General features: G+C 43.1%; 3 protein-coding genes across 3 annotated transcripts in view; 1 reads left to right on the top strand and 2 right to left on the bottom strand.

The window, feature by feature from the left end:
• LOC133640585 (oocyte zinc finger protein XlCOF6-like) overlaps positions 1–14,747 on the top strand; it is a 404,169-nt gene that overhangs the window by 237,288 nt on the left and 152,134 nt on the right. The window lies entirely within an intron of this gene.
• LOC133640587 (gastrula zinc finger protein XlCGF57.1-like) overlaps positions 1–14,747 on the bottom strand; it is a 173,026-nt gene that overhangs the window by 20,601 nt on the left and 137,678 nt on the right. The gene's annotated exons all lie outside the window — the stretch shown is intronic.
• LOC133640627 (gastrula zinc finger protein XlCGF57.1-like) lies at positions 2,649–11,407 on the bottom strand. Its single transcript, XM_062034153.1, has 3 exons — positions 10,990–11,407; positions 7,327–7,506; positions 2,649–4,401 (listed from the first exon to the last, which is right to left on the bottom strand). Exons 1-3 carry the CDS (start codon positions 11,072–11,074, stop codon positions 2,927–2,929), a joined length of 1,740 nt encoding a protein of 579 aa, XP_061890137.1. The 5' UTR covers positions 11,075–11,407; the 3' UTR covers positions 2,649–2,926.

Here is a 14,747-nt window from a genome sequence, read left to right as displayed (position 1 = left end):
TAAATTAAATACAACTATTTAGTGAATTATTGAGGCCACAATAATTCACTAGGTGTTGTAAAATATCAAAGTACTATTGCAAAAGCGAACAGCGACCTCAAACATGACCTGTCCTCCGCCTCTGTTCTTGCTGCGCTTGACTATCAGCTGCCTTTTCTTTTTCTTGGATGTTTCTGAAACTACTAATACTACTACTACTATTACTATTACTACGACTAACACTGTCCCTGTGAGAGGGACAGAGGGGGGTGGTGAGTTTGGATTGGGTCAAGTTTGAGCGTGTTGAGGTTTTATTTAATCAATATGATCAATCCGGTACAAGGATAAAGGAACGTAATGATTTAGATTGACAATTGCAGTGGTTGGCAGAAGCAACCCCAACCTCAAAGGAGGGTGCCAAATCAGTAATTAAATGTTTTGTGAATGATCTAATATCCCGACATGGTTTCCCCAAAAAGATTAGGTCAAACAACGTCACCTATTTTAAGAAAACAGGTTAATCTTCTTCAGTCACAAGATCAGCACTTCTCAGGACCAGCAGCTTCCTAGGAAGGTGGAAAGACCATGAGACCAAAATGGTAAGTTTGCAAAATGTAGAATTTGTGTGCCAGTTCCTCTGTGCAGATTTGAGGATGAAAGCAGCCACTCCAGATTCTCTTGCACTCGCTAAGAGGGGCACGGTCAAAGCCGATCCAGGACCAACACCCGATACCTGACTGTAAGGAACCGAGAGGAGAGACAACACCTTGCCAGCGATGACGAGAACGACTAAGGTTGCCAGCCAATATGTGTCCGTCGGGACTCCAGCAGCTGTGGAAGGAGGCCCTGAAGCAAGCCGAGGGCCTGGACCAAAGCCCCACGCCCCATACTCTGCCCCAGCCTTCCCCAAAGCCCCCACAGCTCCAACTCTACCTGAGTTTTCCCCAATTTCGGCCAGAGCGCACATGCCACTGAACAGTCTGCCCAATGGACTGAACCACACCCCAAAGAGAGACAGACTGTTTGAGTGGATCTCTTTCTTCACCAAGGCAGCCAAAAGCCCAACGAGGTGTCGGCAGGCCACCAGCCTGAGGCACCACCGAGCCATCTATACGAGCTCTAATCGAACATGGACTCATACGAAATTCAGTTGTGTGTTCAAAATCAATTGATAATTAACAATATTGGTAACTACATTCATTGCAAATGCCGGAAAAAATATTTTTGCAAATGTCTTACAGTCATAAGTCTATATACATTCATCTATTTATGTTCAATGATGTTCATGATCAAAGTATTTGTTATTCCTTTACTAAATCAAAGGGTAGGCCACTAATTGTGTTCTGTGAGATGGTTTTACTGCAGGCTGGTAACAGCGATCGCTCTGAAGGAGGGTCATAGACGGAATTTTTGCCTCGTATAAAAACATTGAGGTTTTTGCCTCTATCTGTGGTAGAGATTTAGTGGTCTACATCAGAAATTGTTTTGGTCCAGGGTCTTAAGACCCTGGAAGGAGGGTATGTCGTAGAATTTCTGACCTTTTGACCTATATTTCTTGTCTTTTAAGAATGTCCGCTCATTTTCAATTCTCTTCTATTTTGTGCCATTGAATGGACCAGTTGTGGGACAAAGGTGAATATGGAGTTATGCCAACCTGTCTACAGAATGTTTAGATTTTCCAAATATGACTAAGAGATACAAGGTTGTTTTGGAACAGACAAAACCAAAACAGAACAATCATGACGCACTCGATAAGGAACAATGACGCACAAGAGACATATAAAAAATGGCAGAACACCGGAACTCAGGAGTGATTTTGGCTTGTGTGTGTCTTGTTTACTCCGGAGTAACATGTGGTCTGTCTGAACGGCCAACGTAATTCAACCTGCTCTTCTGACAATGGGTAAATAAATTTGTTGTACTAAACTACTTTTGTTGCCTGTTTAAGCTTCGGACAATCCACCACACATATTCAGTACAAGGCATCTAATAAATGAATAAAAGTCGCAATAAAATAAAAAAAAAATAAAAAAATAAAAATAAAAATCAAAAAAAAAAAAAAAAAAAAAAAAAAAAATATATATATATATATATATATATATATATATATATATATATATATATATATATATATATATATATATATTAATATATATATCCATTCATCCATTTTTCTACCGCTTGTCCCTTTCGGGGTCACAGGGGTTGCTGGAGCCTGTCAGCTGCTGAATATATATTAGGGCTGCAACAACTAATCGATTAAATCGATTAAAATCAATTATTAAAATAGTTGCTGATTAATTTAGTCATCGATTCGTTGGATCTATGCTATGCGCAGAGTTTTTTTTGTTGTGTTTTTTTTTTAAAATTTTTTTAAATAAACCTTTATTTATAAACTGCAACATTTACAAACAGCTGAGAAACAATAATCAAAATAAGTATGGTGCCAGTATGCGTTTTTTTTTTCCCAATAAAATACTGGATAGGTTAGAAATGTAGTTTGTCTCTTTTATTCGATTATTAATCGAAGTAATAATCGACAGATTAATTGATTATCAAATTAATCGTTAGTTGCAGCCCTAATATATATATATATATATATATATATATATATATATATATATATATATATATATATATATATATATATATATATTATATATACACACACAGTTACACTTTAAAAATGCGTCTACACATTCTATAAAAGGCACAGATACCAGTGTTTCCATATACAGGATTGGTACCTAACAGAATTTCACCTAGGATTGGTTATCTGTATAATAAGATCATTCTTGGACCCCTGCAGTCTACATATACATTTAAACATCAGTTTAAATGGGCTTTCCGAGCAGGATTCTGAGACAGTCATTATATGTTACATGTGCTGATGTTGTTAGAAAGTCAAAGTTCAAAGTTTTGACAGTATATTTCAAATCCTGCAACTTCATTTGCTGCTGCTGTTCTCACCAGCACACTTGTGTTTCTTACACTGCTTCTCATAAGAGAATCTTTCATTACACACACTGCAACTAAACACTTTCTCTCCAGTGTGTCTTCTCATGTGTACTAATAATTTATATTTATCTGCAAAAACTGTACCACATTCTGAGCAGGAAACTGTTCTCTCTCCAGTGTGTAGTTGCATGTGTTCACCCAAATATCGTTTCCGGGCGAAATGTCTACCACATACTGAACAGGAAAAAGGTTTTTCTCCAGTGTGTATTGTCATGTGTGCTTTTAAATGGCTTTTTTCTGTAAAGGTTTTACCACAGATTGAACAGGTATTGGGTTTTTCTCCAGTGTGTATTCTCATGTGTCCTTTCAAATAGCTACGTTGTGCAAAACCTTTACCACATTCTGAGCAGGAAAAAGGTTTTTCTCCAGTGTGTTTTCGCACATGTGTTATTAGAGCATAACGGTATCTAAAGGTTTGGTCACAATGAGAACATTTAAAGCGTGTGTTGTCAGTGTGACATGTCTTATCTTTTTTAAGTTTTTCTCCAGTGTGTATTCTCATGTGCACTTTCAAAGAGCTACGTTGTGCAAAACGTTTACCACATTTTGAGCAGGAAAAAGGTTTTTCTCCAGTGTGTTTTCGCACGTGTGTTATTAGAGCACAACGGTATCTAAAGGTTTTGTCACAGTAAGAACATTTAAAGCGTGTGTTGTCAGTGTGACGTGTCTTATCTTTTGTAAGTTTTTCTCCAGTGTGTATTCTCATGTGCACTTTCAAATGGCTACTTTTTACAAAACTTTTACCACATTCTGAGCAGGAAAAAGGTTTATCTCCGGTGTGTGTTCTCATGTGGTCTTTCAACACGTCGTTTCGTTGAAAGCTTTTACCACATTTTGAACAGGAAAAAGGTCTCTCCCCTGTGTGCTTTCTCATGTGTATTTCCCGATAGCAATTACTAAAAGTTTTGTCACAGAGAGAGCATGTGAAGTGTGTGTTGTCAGTGTGACATGTCTTATCATCTTTAGAGTCTTCATCATCAGTGTCAGGAGAGTGTGACGTTGTGTCCTCACTATCTGATAGTGGAGCTAAGAGCTTGTCTGCTTGTGATCCTCCACAGTGGTCTCCATCAGCGTCTGTTGTCATGTGTTGAGTTGAGCTGCTGCTTGGAGGCTCCGCCTCTCTCTTCTCCTCACTCTCACCTTTGACCTCATCACCTTCACTCTTCACAGGGACACCAGTCACTGGCATCTTGGTGACATCAACCTCCTCCAGTCCTTTAAGATCGTCGCTGTGTTCCTCTTTTTCCTTGTTATGGTGGTGGGGTTGTGACTCTTCCTCTTCATCTTTGATGTGGGGCGGCTTTGGGTCTTCCTCCTCTTTAATATAGGGGCGCTGTGGCTCCTCCTGCTCTGTCCTGGAGGTCCACTCCTGCTGCTCAGGGAGAATATGTTCTTCACAGACATCTGCAGGACACAAGAAGACAAACACATGCTTTAGAAAAGTCGAACTTTGCTCAGTCACATGAGATATTGTCCTGCACCGGTGTATGTTCTGATGATGTCCAAGAGGGTCTCATCAGTCACCATGTTGACATTCAAGATGTTATAATCACACTGTACATACGTGAATTACATAAGCAACATAACAAGTTATAAAATTAAAATAAACACAGCAGTAAAACCTTGCATACAAACAAGACAAGACAGAAAAAAAATATTTGGAAAAATTCAGTTTTTATCAAGTATCAAGTGGCCTTGTGGTTAGTGTCCGCCCTGAGACTGGATGGTTGTGAGTTCAAACCCCGGCCCAGTCATACCAAGGACTATAAAAATAGGACCCATTGCCTCCCTCCACTCAGCATCAAGGGTTGGAATTGGGGGTTAAATCCCCAAATGATTCACGAGCGCGGCCATCGCTGCTGCTCACTGCTCCCCTCACCTCCCACGGGGTGAACATGGGGATGGGTCAAATGCAGAGGATACTTTCACCACACTATAACATAGCCCATAACAGATGTCCATAACAAACACCATGTTCAAACATAAGGATGTCCATATGTGCACTTGGCACCAGGACACCCTAGGCCGTGGTTCCATGATCGACTTTGTAGTTGTGTCATCGGATTTGCGGCCTCATGTTTTGGACACTCAGGTGAAGAGAGGGGCGGAGCTTTCTACCGATCACCACCTGGTGTTGAGTTGGCTGCGATGGTGGGGGAGGATGCCGGACAGACCTGGCAGGCCCAAACGCATTGTGAGGGTCTGCTGGGAACATCTAGCAGAGTCTCCTGTCAGAGAGAGTTTCAATTCCCGCCTCCGGAAGAACTTTGAACATGTCACGAGGGAGGTGCTGGATATTGAGTCCGAGTGGACCATGTTCCGCACCTCTATTGTCGAGGCGGCTGATTGGAGCTGTGGCCGCATGGTAGTTGGTGCCTGTCATGGCGGTAATCCTAGAACCCGCTGGTGGACACCAGCGGTGAGGGATGCCGTCAAGCTGAAGAAAGAGTCCTATCGGGTTCTTTTGGCTCATAGGACTCCGGAGGCAGCGGACAGGTACCGACAGGCCAAGCGGTGTGCGGCTTCAGCGGTCGTGGAGTCAAAAACTCGGACATGGGAAGAGTTCGGTGAAGCCATGGAAAACGACTTCTGGACGGCTCCGAAGCGATTCTGGACCACCATCCACCGCCTCAGGAAGGGGAAGCAGTGCACTGTCAACACCGTGTATGGTGAGGTTGGTGTTCTGCTGACCTCGACTGCGGATGTTGTGGATCGGTGGAGGGAATACTTCGAAGACCTCCTTAATCCCACCAACATGTCTTCTTATGAGGAAGCAGTTCCTGGGGAATCTGTAGTGGGCTCTCCTATTTCTGGGGCTGAGGTTGTTAAAAAGCTCCTCGGTGGCAAGGCCCAGGGGGTGGATGAGATCCGCCGAGAGTTCCTCAAGGCTCTGGATGCTGTGGGGCTGTCTTGGTTGACAAGACTCTGCAACATCGTGTGGACATTGAGGGCGGTACTTCTGGATTGGCAGACCGGGGTGGTGGTTCCTCTCTTTAAGAAGGGGAACCGGAAGGTGTGTTCCAACTATCGTGAGATCACACTCCTCAGCGTTCCCGGTAAGGTCTATTCAGGTGTACTGGAGAGGAGACTACGCCGTATAGTCGAACCTCGGATTCAGGAGGAACAGTGTGGTTTTCGTCCTGGTCGTGGAACTGTGACCAGCTCTACACTCTCGGCAGGGTCCTTGAGGGTGCATGGGAGTTTGCCCAACCAGTCTACATGTGCTTTGTGGACTTGGAGAAGGCATTCGACCGTGTCCCTCTGGAAGTCCTGAGGAGAATGCTCAGAGAGTATGGGGTATCAGACTGTCTGATTGTGGCGGTCCGCTCCCTGTATGATCAGTGTCAGAGCTTGGTCCGCATTGCCGGCAGTAAGTCGGACACGTTTCCAGTGAGGGTTGGACTCCACCATGGCTGCCCTTTGTCACCGATTCTGTTCATAACTTTTATGGACAGAATTTCTAGGCGCAGTCAAGGCGCTGAGGGGATCTGGTTTGGTGGCTGCAGGATTAGGTCTCTGCTTTTTGCAGATGATGTGGTCCTGATGGTTTCATCTGGCCAGGATCTTCAGCTCTCACTGGATCGGTTCGCAGCAGAGTGTGAAGTGACTGGGATGAGAATCAGCACCTCCAAGTCCGAATCCATGGTTCTCGCCCGGAAAAGAGAGCACATTACTCCTGTTTTAGCCTCACTCCACTGGCTGCCTGCGTTTTAGAGTCCATTTTAAAATTATCTTACTCGTTTTTAAATCCTTACGTGGTCTTGCCCCACCGTACCTCTCTGAGCTGCTCCACCTCTACGCCCCCACCCGGTCCCTCAGGTCCGCAGATCCTGGAGGTACCCAAACCAAAGCGCAAGCTCAGAGGAGACAGGGTCTTCTCTGTTGCGGGTCTCAAACTCTGGAACGATCTCCCTCTCCATGTGAGACAGGCCCCTTCTTTAGCTACTTTTAAGACCCTTTTTAAAACCCATTTTTATTCCCTGGCTTTTAACCCAGCATGAGACTTTAAACGGTTTTTAACTTTTTTAACTGTTTTTAACTTTTTAACTGCTTTTTATCTAACAAATTGTTCTTAGGGTAATTTGTATTTGCTTTTTCAATGTGTATTTTACTTCTGTTTTAAATGTTATTTTTTAGTCTGTCCTTTGCCTGTATTTCTTTGTGGTGTACAGCCCTTTCTTATTCAACTGTGGTTGTTTTTAAATGGCTTTATAAATAAAGTTGGTATGGTATGATATACAGTATGTCCACTTTTAGTCATAACTGTGGTACCTGGATGAACATGTGTCACAAACATTGTATTAGATGATATGTGGATGTTGTGCTTACTTGGACTGTGATGAAGCTGTGAGGACTCAGGTGGTTTGTCTTCATGCTCTTCAGTCTTCACAGAGACAACAGTCAGTGGAAACTTGGTGAGATCAGCCTCCTCCTGCCCTAGAAGACACTCTCCTGCTTGAGTGATCAACACTTCCTCCTCTTCCTCTTTAATGTGGGGGGGCTGCTGGTCTGTTGGGTAAATAAGTAGATAAGATTAAGCGGCAATAAAAGTAGTTCTTAACTAACACAGTAAACACAATGGGTGTTTTACTTTGTGTTGTGTCAACAGTGTGTAACTAAACACCCAATAAAAACATGGGAAAGAGTTTATTTTGTCCCGGCCATAAGCCATTTTAAGGACGAGCCAGCATTGATCAAAACATTCCTAAAGACCAAATTAGAACTTTATAAACCACTGGTGTAAAGTGAGTAACCATTTTTTTCTGTATACTTGTCAACCTACTACACGCCTTACCTCTAACTTTGACCTTGTAATGGTATAGTCCTAACCATTAGTTAAATAGCATGAGAAAAAAAAATCTCAAAAATGCTTAAAACCATTCATAACTTCTTTTTGTAAAAAAATCAAACCGGTTTCTCCTCTTTTAAGAGGTTTTGTTGGCTGGGCCAAAATGAACTCTTACCAAAACATGTTTTACCATGTGGTGTTTTTATGGAGTATCTCCATCAGCAATTCCTCTTTAGAGCACAGCTCCCATTCACTTGGAGACCATCTACGACACGCTGAAGGAAAGTCAGTCACTTTTATGTTATTTTCATGAATCAAGTGTTGACTACTTTACTTATTGAAAGATGATTGACAATACATGTTTACTTTCACTTGTTGATGCATGTAGGTCAGAATCAGGAAGTGAAATTAGCCATGAAACTATAAATTATATTGAATACAATGTAGTCAATATAAGTCACAGTGACCGTGTGAGTTTTGTGTAAACATGTCGATACACATTTTTACAAACGGAGCGGAATATCATTTTTTCACAGTCATCCTCCAGATCTGTCATGAGAGAAGGTCGCACCCCCACCGCCACCTACTCATGCTCATCGACAAAGAAAGGGATCTTTCTTTACTTTCTCCTACACATTGTTACAAACATCAACCTCTCGTAAATATTGTGTGTCTGAAACTGTCTTGTTTTTATGAAAAATATCAAACAAAGCTGTGCATCAGGGTTTCTCCTTAATGTAACTGAATGTGGCGCACCGCCACGGCAAAATCAAACTTCTTTTTTTACGTGAATACAAATTTAAGAAATAATATGTATTGTTGCCTCCAGAAGAAGTCACACAAAGACTGACACTATTTTTAACTTTTATTGCCAATCTTACGCTAACAAACAGCACAATTTGAACAGGTTTTACCTCCAATGCAAACACTTTTCTCTCCATGCTTCCCCAGACAAAATTACAAGTCAAATCAAAACCACAAGTACATAAAACATTACCACCGGCAGGTCGTTATAGTATGAATATATAATAATAAATAATAAATGGGTTATACTTGTATAGCGCTTTTCTACCTTCAAGGTACTCAAAGCGCTTTGACAGTATTTCCACATTCATCCATTCACACACACATTCACACACTGATGGCGGGAGCTGCCATGCAAGGCACTAACCAGCAGCCATCAGGAGCAAGGGTGAAGTGTCTTGCCCAAGGACACAACGGACGTGACTAAGATAGTAGAAGGTGGGGATTGAACCCCAGTAACCAGCAACACTCCGATTGCTGGAACGGCCACTCTACCAACTTCGCCACGCCGTGCAGCCTGTTATGTTTGCCTTGTTGACTAGTATTGCACCAAAAAGTCAGCCTTTGCAAAAAGACTTGGATCACCGAAAACAGCGCTGCCGAAACAAGACACATGCCATTCTCTGGAGCGTTGTCAGCATGTCTGTGATGTGGACGTAACTTTAATGTATCCCAGTTATCCCTGCGGACAGAGATCTACAAAATATGCAAATATTAGGAGGACAGTGGCGACTTTTAAGAAGCGAAAGTCCAACTAGAGCAGTTGTTAGAATAATCATGTATAAGTTATCACACAACTCTTATGCTTAAAGGCCGTTGCTATAGTTATTATCTATTGTGCTCAAGTTGTACTTTTCTATATGTGCAAAGGCACACAACTTGTTATCTTCCACTGCAAGTGGAAGATTACAAGATGCAAGGACAGACTTCAAGTACCTCAACAAGACAAGACGACAGCACGCAGACAAAGCAGAGACAAGGCGAAATCCCAAGGCCCCCAGCACATTCCGTTCTGAATAATCACGTATTGTGCGTGCTGAGCTGCTCGCATGATATGTGTGACCACTCCCTTTAGAGGCAGCCTCAGTGATGTTAACTAGGGAACTCCTGAATAAATGGAGGGTAGGGGGTAGCGGGGTGTATATAGTAGCGTCCCGGAAGAGTTAGTGCTGCAAGGGGGTTCTGGGTATTTGTTCTGTTGTGTTTATGTTGTGTTACAGTGCGGATGTTCTCCCAAAATCCATCCATCCATCCATTTTCTACCGCTTGTCCCTTTCTGGGTCACGGGGGATGCTGGAGCCTATCTCAGCTGCACTCGGGCAGAAGGCGGTGTACACCCTGGAAAAGTCGCCACCTCATCACAGGGCCAACACAGATAGACAGACAACATTCACACTCACATTCACATTTAGTGTTGCCAATCAACTTATCCCCAGGTGCATGTCTTTGGAGGTGGGAGGAAGCCGGAGTACCCGGAGGGAACCCACGCAGTCGCAGGGAGGACATGCAAACTCCACACAGAAAGATCCAGAGCCCGGGATTGAACTCAGGACTACTCAGGACCTTCGTATTGTGAGGCAGATGCACTAACCACTCTTCCACCGTGCTGCCCTTCTCCCAAAATGTGTTTGTCATTCTTGTTTGGTGTGGGTTCAGAGCGTGGCGCATATTTGTAACAGTGTTAAAGTTGTTTGTACGCCCACCCTCAGTGTGACCTGTATGGCTGTTGACCAAGTATGCATGCATTCACTTGTGTGTGTGTGTGAAAAGCCGTAGATATTGTGTGATTGGGCCGGCACGCAAAGGCAGTGCCTTTAAGGTTTATTGGCGCTCTGTACTTCTCCCTACGTCCGTGTACACAGCAACGTTTTAAAAAGTCATACATTTTAGTTTTTGAAACCGATACTGATAATTTCCGATATTACATTTTAAAGCATTTATCGGCCGATAATATCGGAAGTCCGATATTATCTGACATCTCTAATGGAATTCTCTAGAGAAAGACTTAAAAAGGTGCAAGAATATCTTTGAATTTAAAAAGTTACAAAAAGAGACAACTGGAATTATATCAAACTGATTTTTGATTTTGATTGGACGTGTCATTGTGAAAATGCTTAAACGAAAATTAAAAAGTATGATGGAGTTCGGGTGTTGGTGGAGGGAACAGTTATAAAGTCATCTAAAAATAATTTGTGTTAAAAAGGGGGCAGATGAATATAACAATAATATTCTTCCATCTGCTCCTTTCTGATCATGGAAATGTATAAGAAACAACAAACAATGAAAGTGCGTATGTATGCATTTTCATGAAAGGAATACAAAGAAATGATGATGAAGTTCATATGTGAGTCAAGGCAGGTGGCCAAATACTTTTGGCAATATAGTGTAAGTAAACAAACCTGTTCTTTGTGACAAAACTTCATATTCTTCGAAAACAGCGTCCAGTAGTTCCTCCTCGTACTCTGCTATCGTTCTTTCGCACATTTTCACACAATCACAACACTTTACACTCACACTTGATCTCTGCTTAGCGATGTGTTTTGATCACTTCCGCCTCTCTTTGTTAGCAGCTAACACGCTAAGCTAACTAGCACGCTAAGCTAAGCTAACACGAGGAGCTGCAAAGTGCGCTCAGACTAATTTATCCGACACAAAAAAATATTAACGAAGTTTACACTACTAAACAGCATATATGTGTACATGTACGTACGGATTAAGAACAAAGTACTATCACAACCACAATAAGTCTTCTCCGTCGAACGCCATCTTGCCGTTTCCTGGTCTTTTCCGTTCACGCGCAGTGCTGTCAAATCTCGCGAGAGAAACAAGCGAGGAAACCAGGCAGGAGAGGAGTAATACGCGCAGTTGTAGAAAAGGAGGATGCTCGTGTTCCTATTCGTGGGGTCTTCCTTCTAAACAATGACTATAAGATTGTAGCTATTATTTTTGCTAAACGTTTAAAATTGGTTCTGGATGACATAATTGATGAGACACAGTCAGGATTTATGAGAGGGAGACACATATCGAATAATATCAGGCTTGTACTTGACATACTGGATTACCCAGAGGTCATTCATGATGAAGGCTTTCTTCTTTTCCTGGACTTCTACAAAGCTTTTGACTCGATCGAACATGAATTTATCTTCCGGACACTTGACAAATTTGGCTTCGGCAATTTTTCCGCAAAACAATCAAGACTTTGTACTGCAATGGCAATAGTTCAATAAAGCTAAAATCTGGTACATCTCCAAGATTCGAATTAAAACGTGGGATACGGCAAGGTTGTCCTATTTCTCCATATTTATTTTTGTTAGCCACCCAATTGCTATCGGTTCATATAAAATCTAGCTGTTTAAAGGGGATCTCTAGACAGAGAAATAACTATCAGCCAACTGGCTGACGACACAACACTCTTTTTGAAGGACTCTTCTCAAATTCCTCTTGCTTTGGATGTGATTCATGTTTTTTCCTTGGCTTCTGGTCTCCGTCTGAATGTGAATAAGTGTGAACTAATGGCTGTGAAGAGATGTGAAATGATGTCTATATGTCAAATTCCAGTTAAGGATAGTATTAATTACCTAGGAATACTTATCACTAAAAATCAGAGTTCTAGATCGGTCTTGAACTTTAATCCAATTATAGAAAAAACTAAGAAAAAATTTAACCATTGGCTACAGAGAGATTTATCCTTAAAAGGCAGAACCTTGCTTTCCAAAGCAGAAGGTATCTCCAGGCTTACGTATGCAGCTATTTCTTTAGATGTTAACCAAAAAATATGTAAAACTATTGACAAAATACTTGTTGACTTTGTTTGGAACAAACAAAATTCATTATATTAAGAAATCTGTTATAATGAACAATTATAATCAGGGTGGTCTAAACTTTCTGGATTTCACTACACTAAACAACACCTTCAAGATTAATTGGATAAGACACTATTTGAAAGACCCTACCTCAATTTGGAACTTCATTTCTCATCATGTATTTTCTAACCTTGGAGGCCTAACATTTTTGACATTGATAGGATTCCTGTTGCTCTTTCAAACTTTCACAAACAAGCCCTTCTGGCATGCTCTCTTATATACAAGCACAATTTCTCACCTACCAAATATTTCATTTGGAACAATAAAGATATATGTTACAAAAGGAAATCTCTTTTCCTCAACAATTGGTTCAAGAATGATATTATTTTAGTGAGTCAGCTTTTCAATAAGGAAGGTCAACTTTTTAATTACCAAGAATTTCTCAACCATTTTAAGGTCCCTGTAACTCCCATACAATTTGCCATTGTATTTGATGCCATTCCAACGGGTGTTGTTATGTTGTACAGGGCTTACTCATCTCCTCTTTCTGCTGTAAAAATTGTGAATGATCCACTTGACACTCCTGTGGGGAAACTTTGTTTTGATCAGAAAAATAAGAGAAAAATCCACAGCTTATTCCAAAATGATTGTGTGTCTGTCTCCTATGTAATTGCGCTCTGGAATAATATTGTGAATGACATCTGCTGGGTCAAAACATGGTCCCTTCCTAACAGGTATTTACTTACCAACAAAGTCAAAGAGATATCTTTTAAAATCCTTCATGGTTATTACCCTGTAAAGACTGTGATGGTTAGATACAAGAAGGACGATGCTACCTGCACCTTATGTAACATGCATCCAGAGACTGTTTACCACCTGTTTTGGACTTGTGAAAGCACTCCATCACTATGGCAGGGCATCTGTCGCTTCATCCTGGACAATATTCATGACAAATTTGTGCTTTGTTTAAAAGATGTGATATTTGGTTTTACACTATATGAACAAAAATTTGAAAAGGAATTTTACCTTTGCAACCTCATTATACTATTGGCTAAGTTTTATATTCATAACTGTAAGTTTCTCAATACCCGACCTGTCAAGGAGTGGACTATGGCAGGTTTGTTTTTCCGAGATGCAATAAAAGTTGGAGCGGACATGGCGTGAAGTTGAATACATGATTTAATTTTAACAATAAAAAAAGAATAAACAAAAAGCGCTCACAGTGGAGGTAACAACTTGACTATGGAAACAAAAGGCGCGCACGGTGGGAGGGGGGACATGGCGGTGGGTCGCCAGGCCAAGTGGCCCCGAATCCACCGAGGCATAGTCATGTGGTGGCGGCGAGTGGAACGCCAACACCACAGGCGAGGTGGGCGACCCGGGAAGGGCCACATGCGTGGCCGACGAAGAGGTGGGCGCACTTGGCGTGGCGGACGACCAGGCAGTGGCCACCTTCGTGGCAGACGAGGAGGCAGGCGCGTCGTCATCATGGCAGGCGGCGAAGCCTGGCGTGGCGCGTCGGGCGGCGAAGCTTGGCGTGGCGCGTCAGGCGGCGAAGCTTGGCGTGGCGCGTCAGGCGGCGAAGCTTGGCGTGGCGGGTAAGGCGGCGAAGCTTGGCGTGGCGGGTCTTGGTCTTGGTGTGACGGGTCTTGGTCTTGGCGTGGCGGGTCTTGGTCTTGGCGAGGGTCTTGGTCTTGGTCTTGGCGAGGGTCTTGGTCTCTTAGAGGGTCTTGATGACTTGGCGGTTCTTGGTCTTGGCATGGGGGTGATTGGTCTTGGAGTGGAGCTGCGACTGGCGGCACTTGGCGTCGTGGAGCTGCGACTGGCGGCACTTGGCGTCGTGGAGCTGCGACTGGCGGAACTTGGCGTCGTGGAGCTGCGACTGGCGGCACTTGGCGGCGTGGAGCAGGTAACTGAGCTTGGCGTGGTGCTACTACTGGCGGCACTTGGCGGCGTGGAGCTGCGACTGGTGGCGCTTGGCGTGGAGCTGCGACTGGTGGCGCTTGGCGTGGAGCTGGAGGCTGTGGCTTGGCAGGTCGAAAGACTGGTGGTGGTGGTCGTGCTGAAGGCTGTGGCTTGGCGTGACGAAAGACTGGTGGTGGTGGTCGTGCTGGAGGCTGTGGCTTGGCGTGACGAAAGACTGGTGGTGGTGGTCGTGCTGGAGGCTGTGGCTTGGCGTGACGATGAGCGACCCCACCTGAACAGCTCCCAGCCCTAGCCCCCCCTCCAGGAGCGGATACCAGACGCGCTCCCCGCGGTCTGGAACCGTCTTTTGGGGTGGGTGGAGGGAGGTCAGGAGGGGGGCAAAATCCTCCCCTTTAAATTGTCCATAAACTCTTTCTTTTTCTACCTGG

Source organism: Entelurus aequoreus, linkage group LG23 (genome assembly GCF_033978785.1).
Source record: "Entelurus aequoreus isolate RoL-2023_Sb linkage group LG23, RoL_Eaeq_v1.1, whole genome shotgun sequence".
Lineage (NCBI taxonomy): Eukaryota > Metazoa > Chordata > Actinopteri > Syngnathiformes > Syngnathidae > Entelurus > Entelurus aequoreus.
Note: the sequence above shows the minus strand (reverse complement) of the source record. Positions and strands in the feature narration are given on the sequence as shown.

What these genes read in the sequence shown, in the direction of transcription:
- LOC133640627 (XM_062034153.1), bottom strand. Translation starts at nt 11,074, where the DNA reads ATGTGCGAAAGAACGATAGCAGAGTACGAGGAGGAACTACTGGACGCT. An exon ending in AGTTTTGTCACAAAGAACAG is followed by an intron (nt 7,507 to 10,989) that starts GTTTGTTTACTT and finishes TTTACCCAACAG; the next exon opens with ACCAGCAGCCCCCCCACATT. An exon ending in ACAGCTTCATCACAGTCCAA is followed by an intron (nt 4,402 to 7,326) that starts GTAAGCACAACA and finishes TGTGTCCTGCAG; the next exon opens with ATGTCTGTGAAGAACATATT.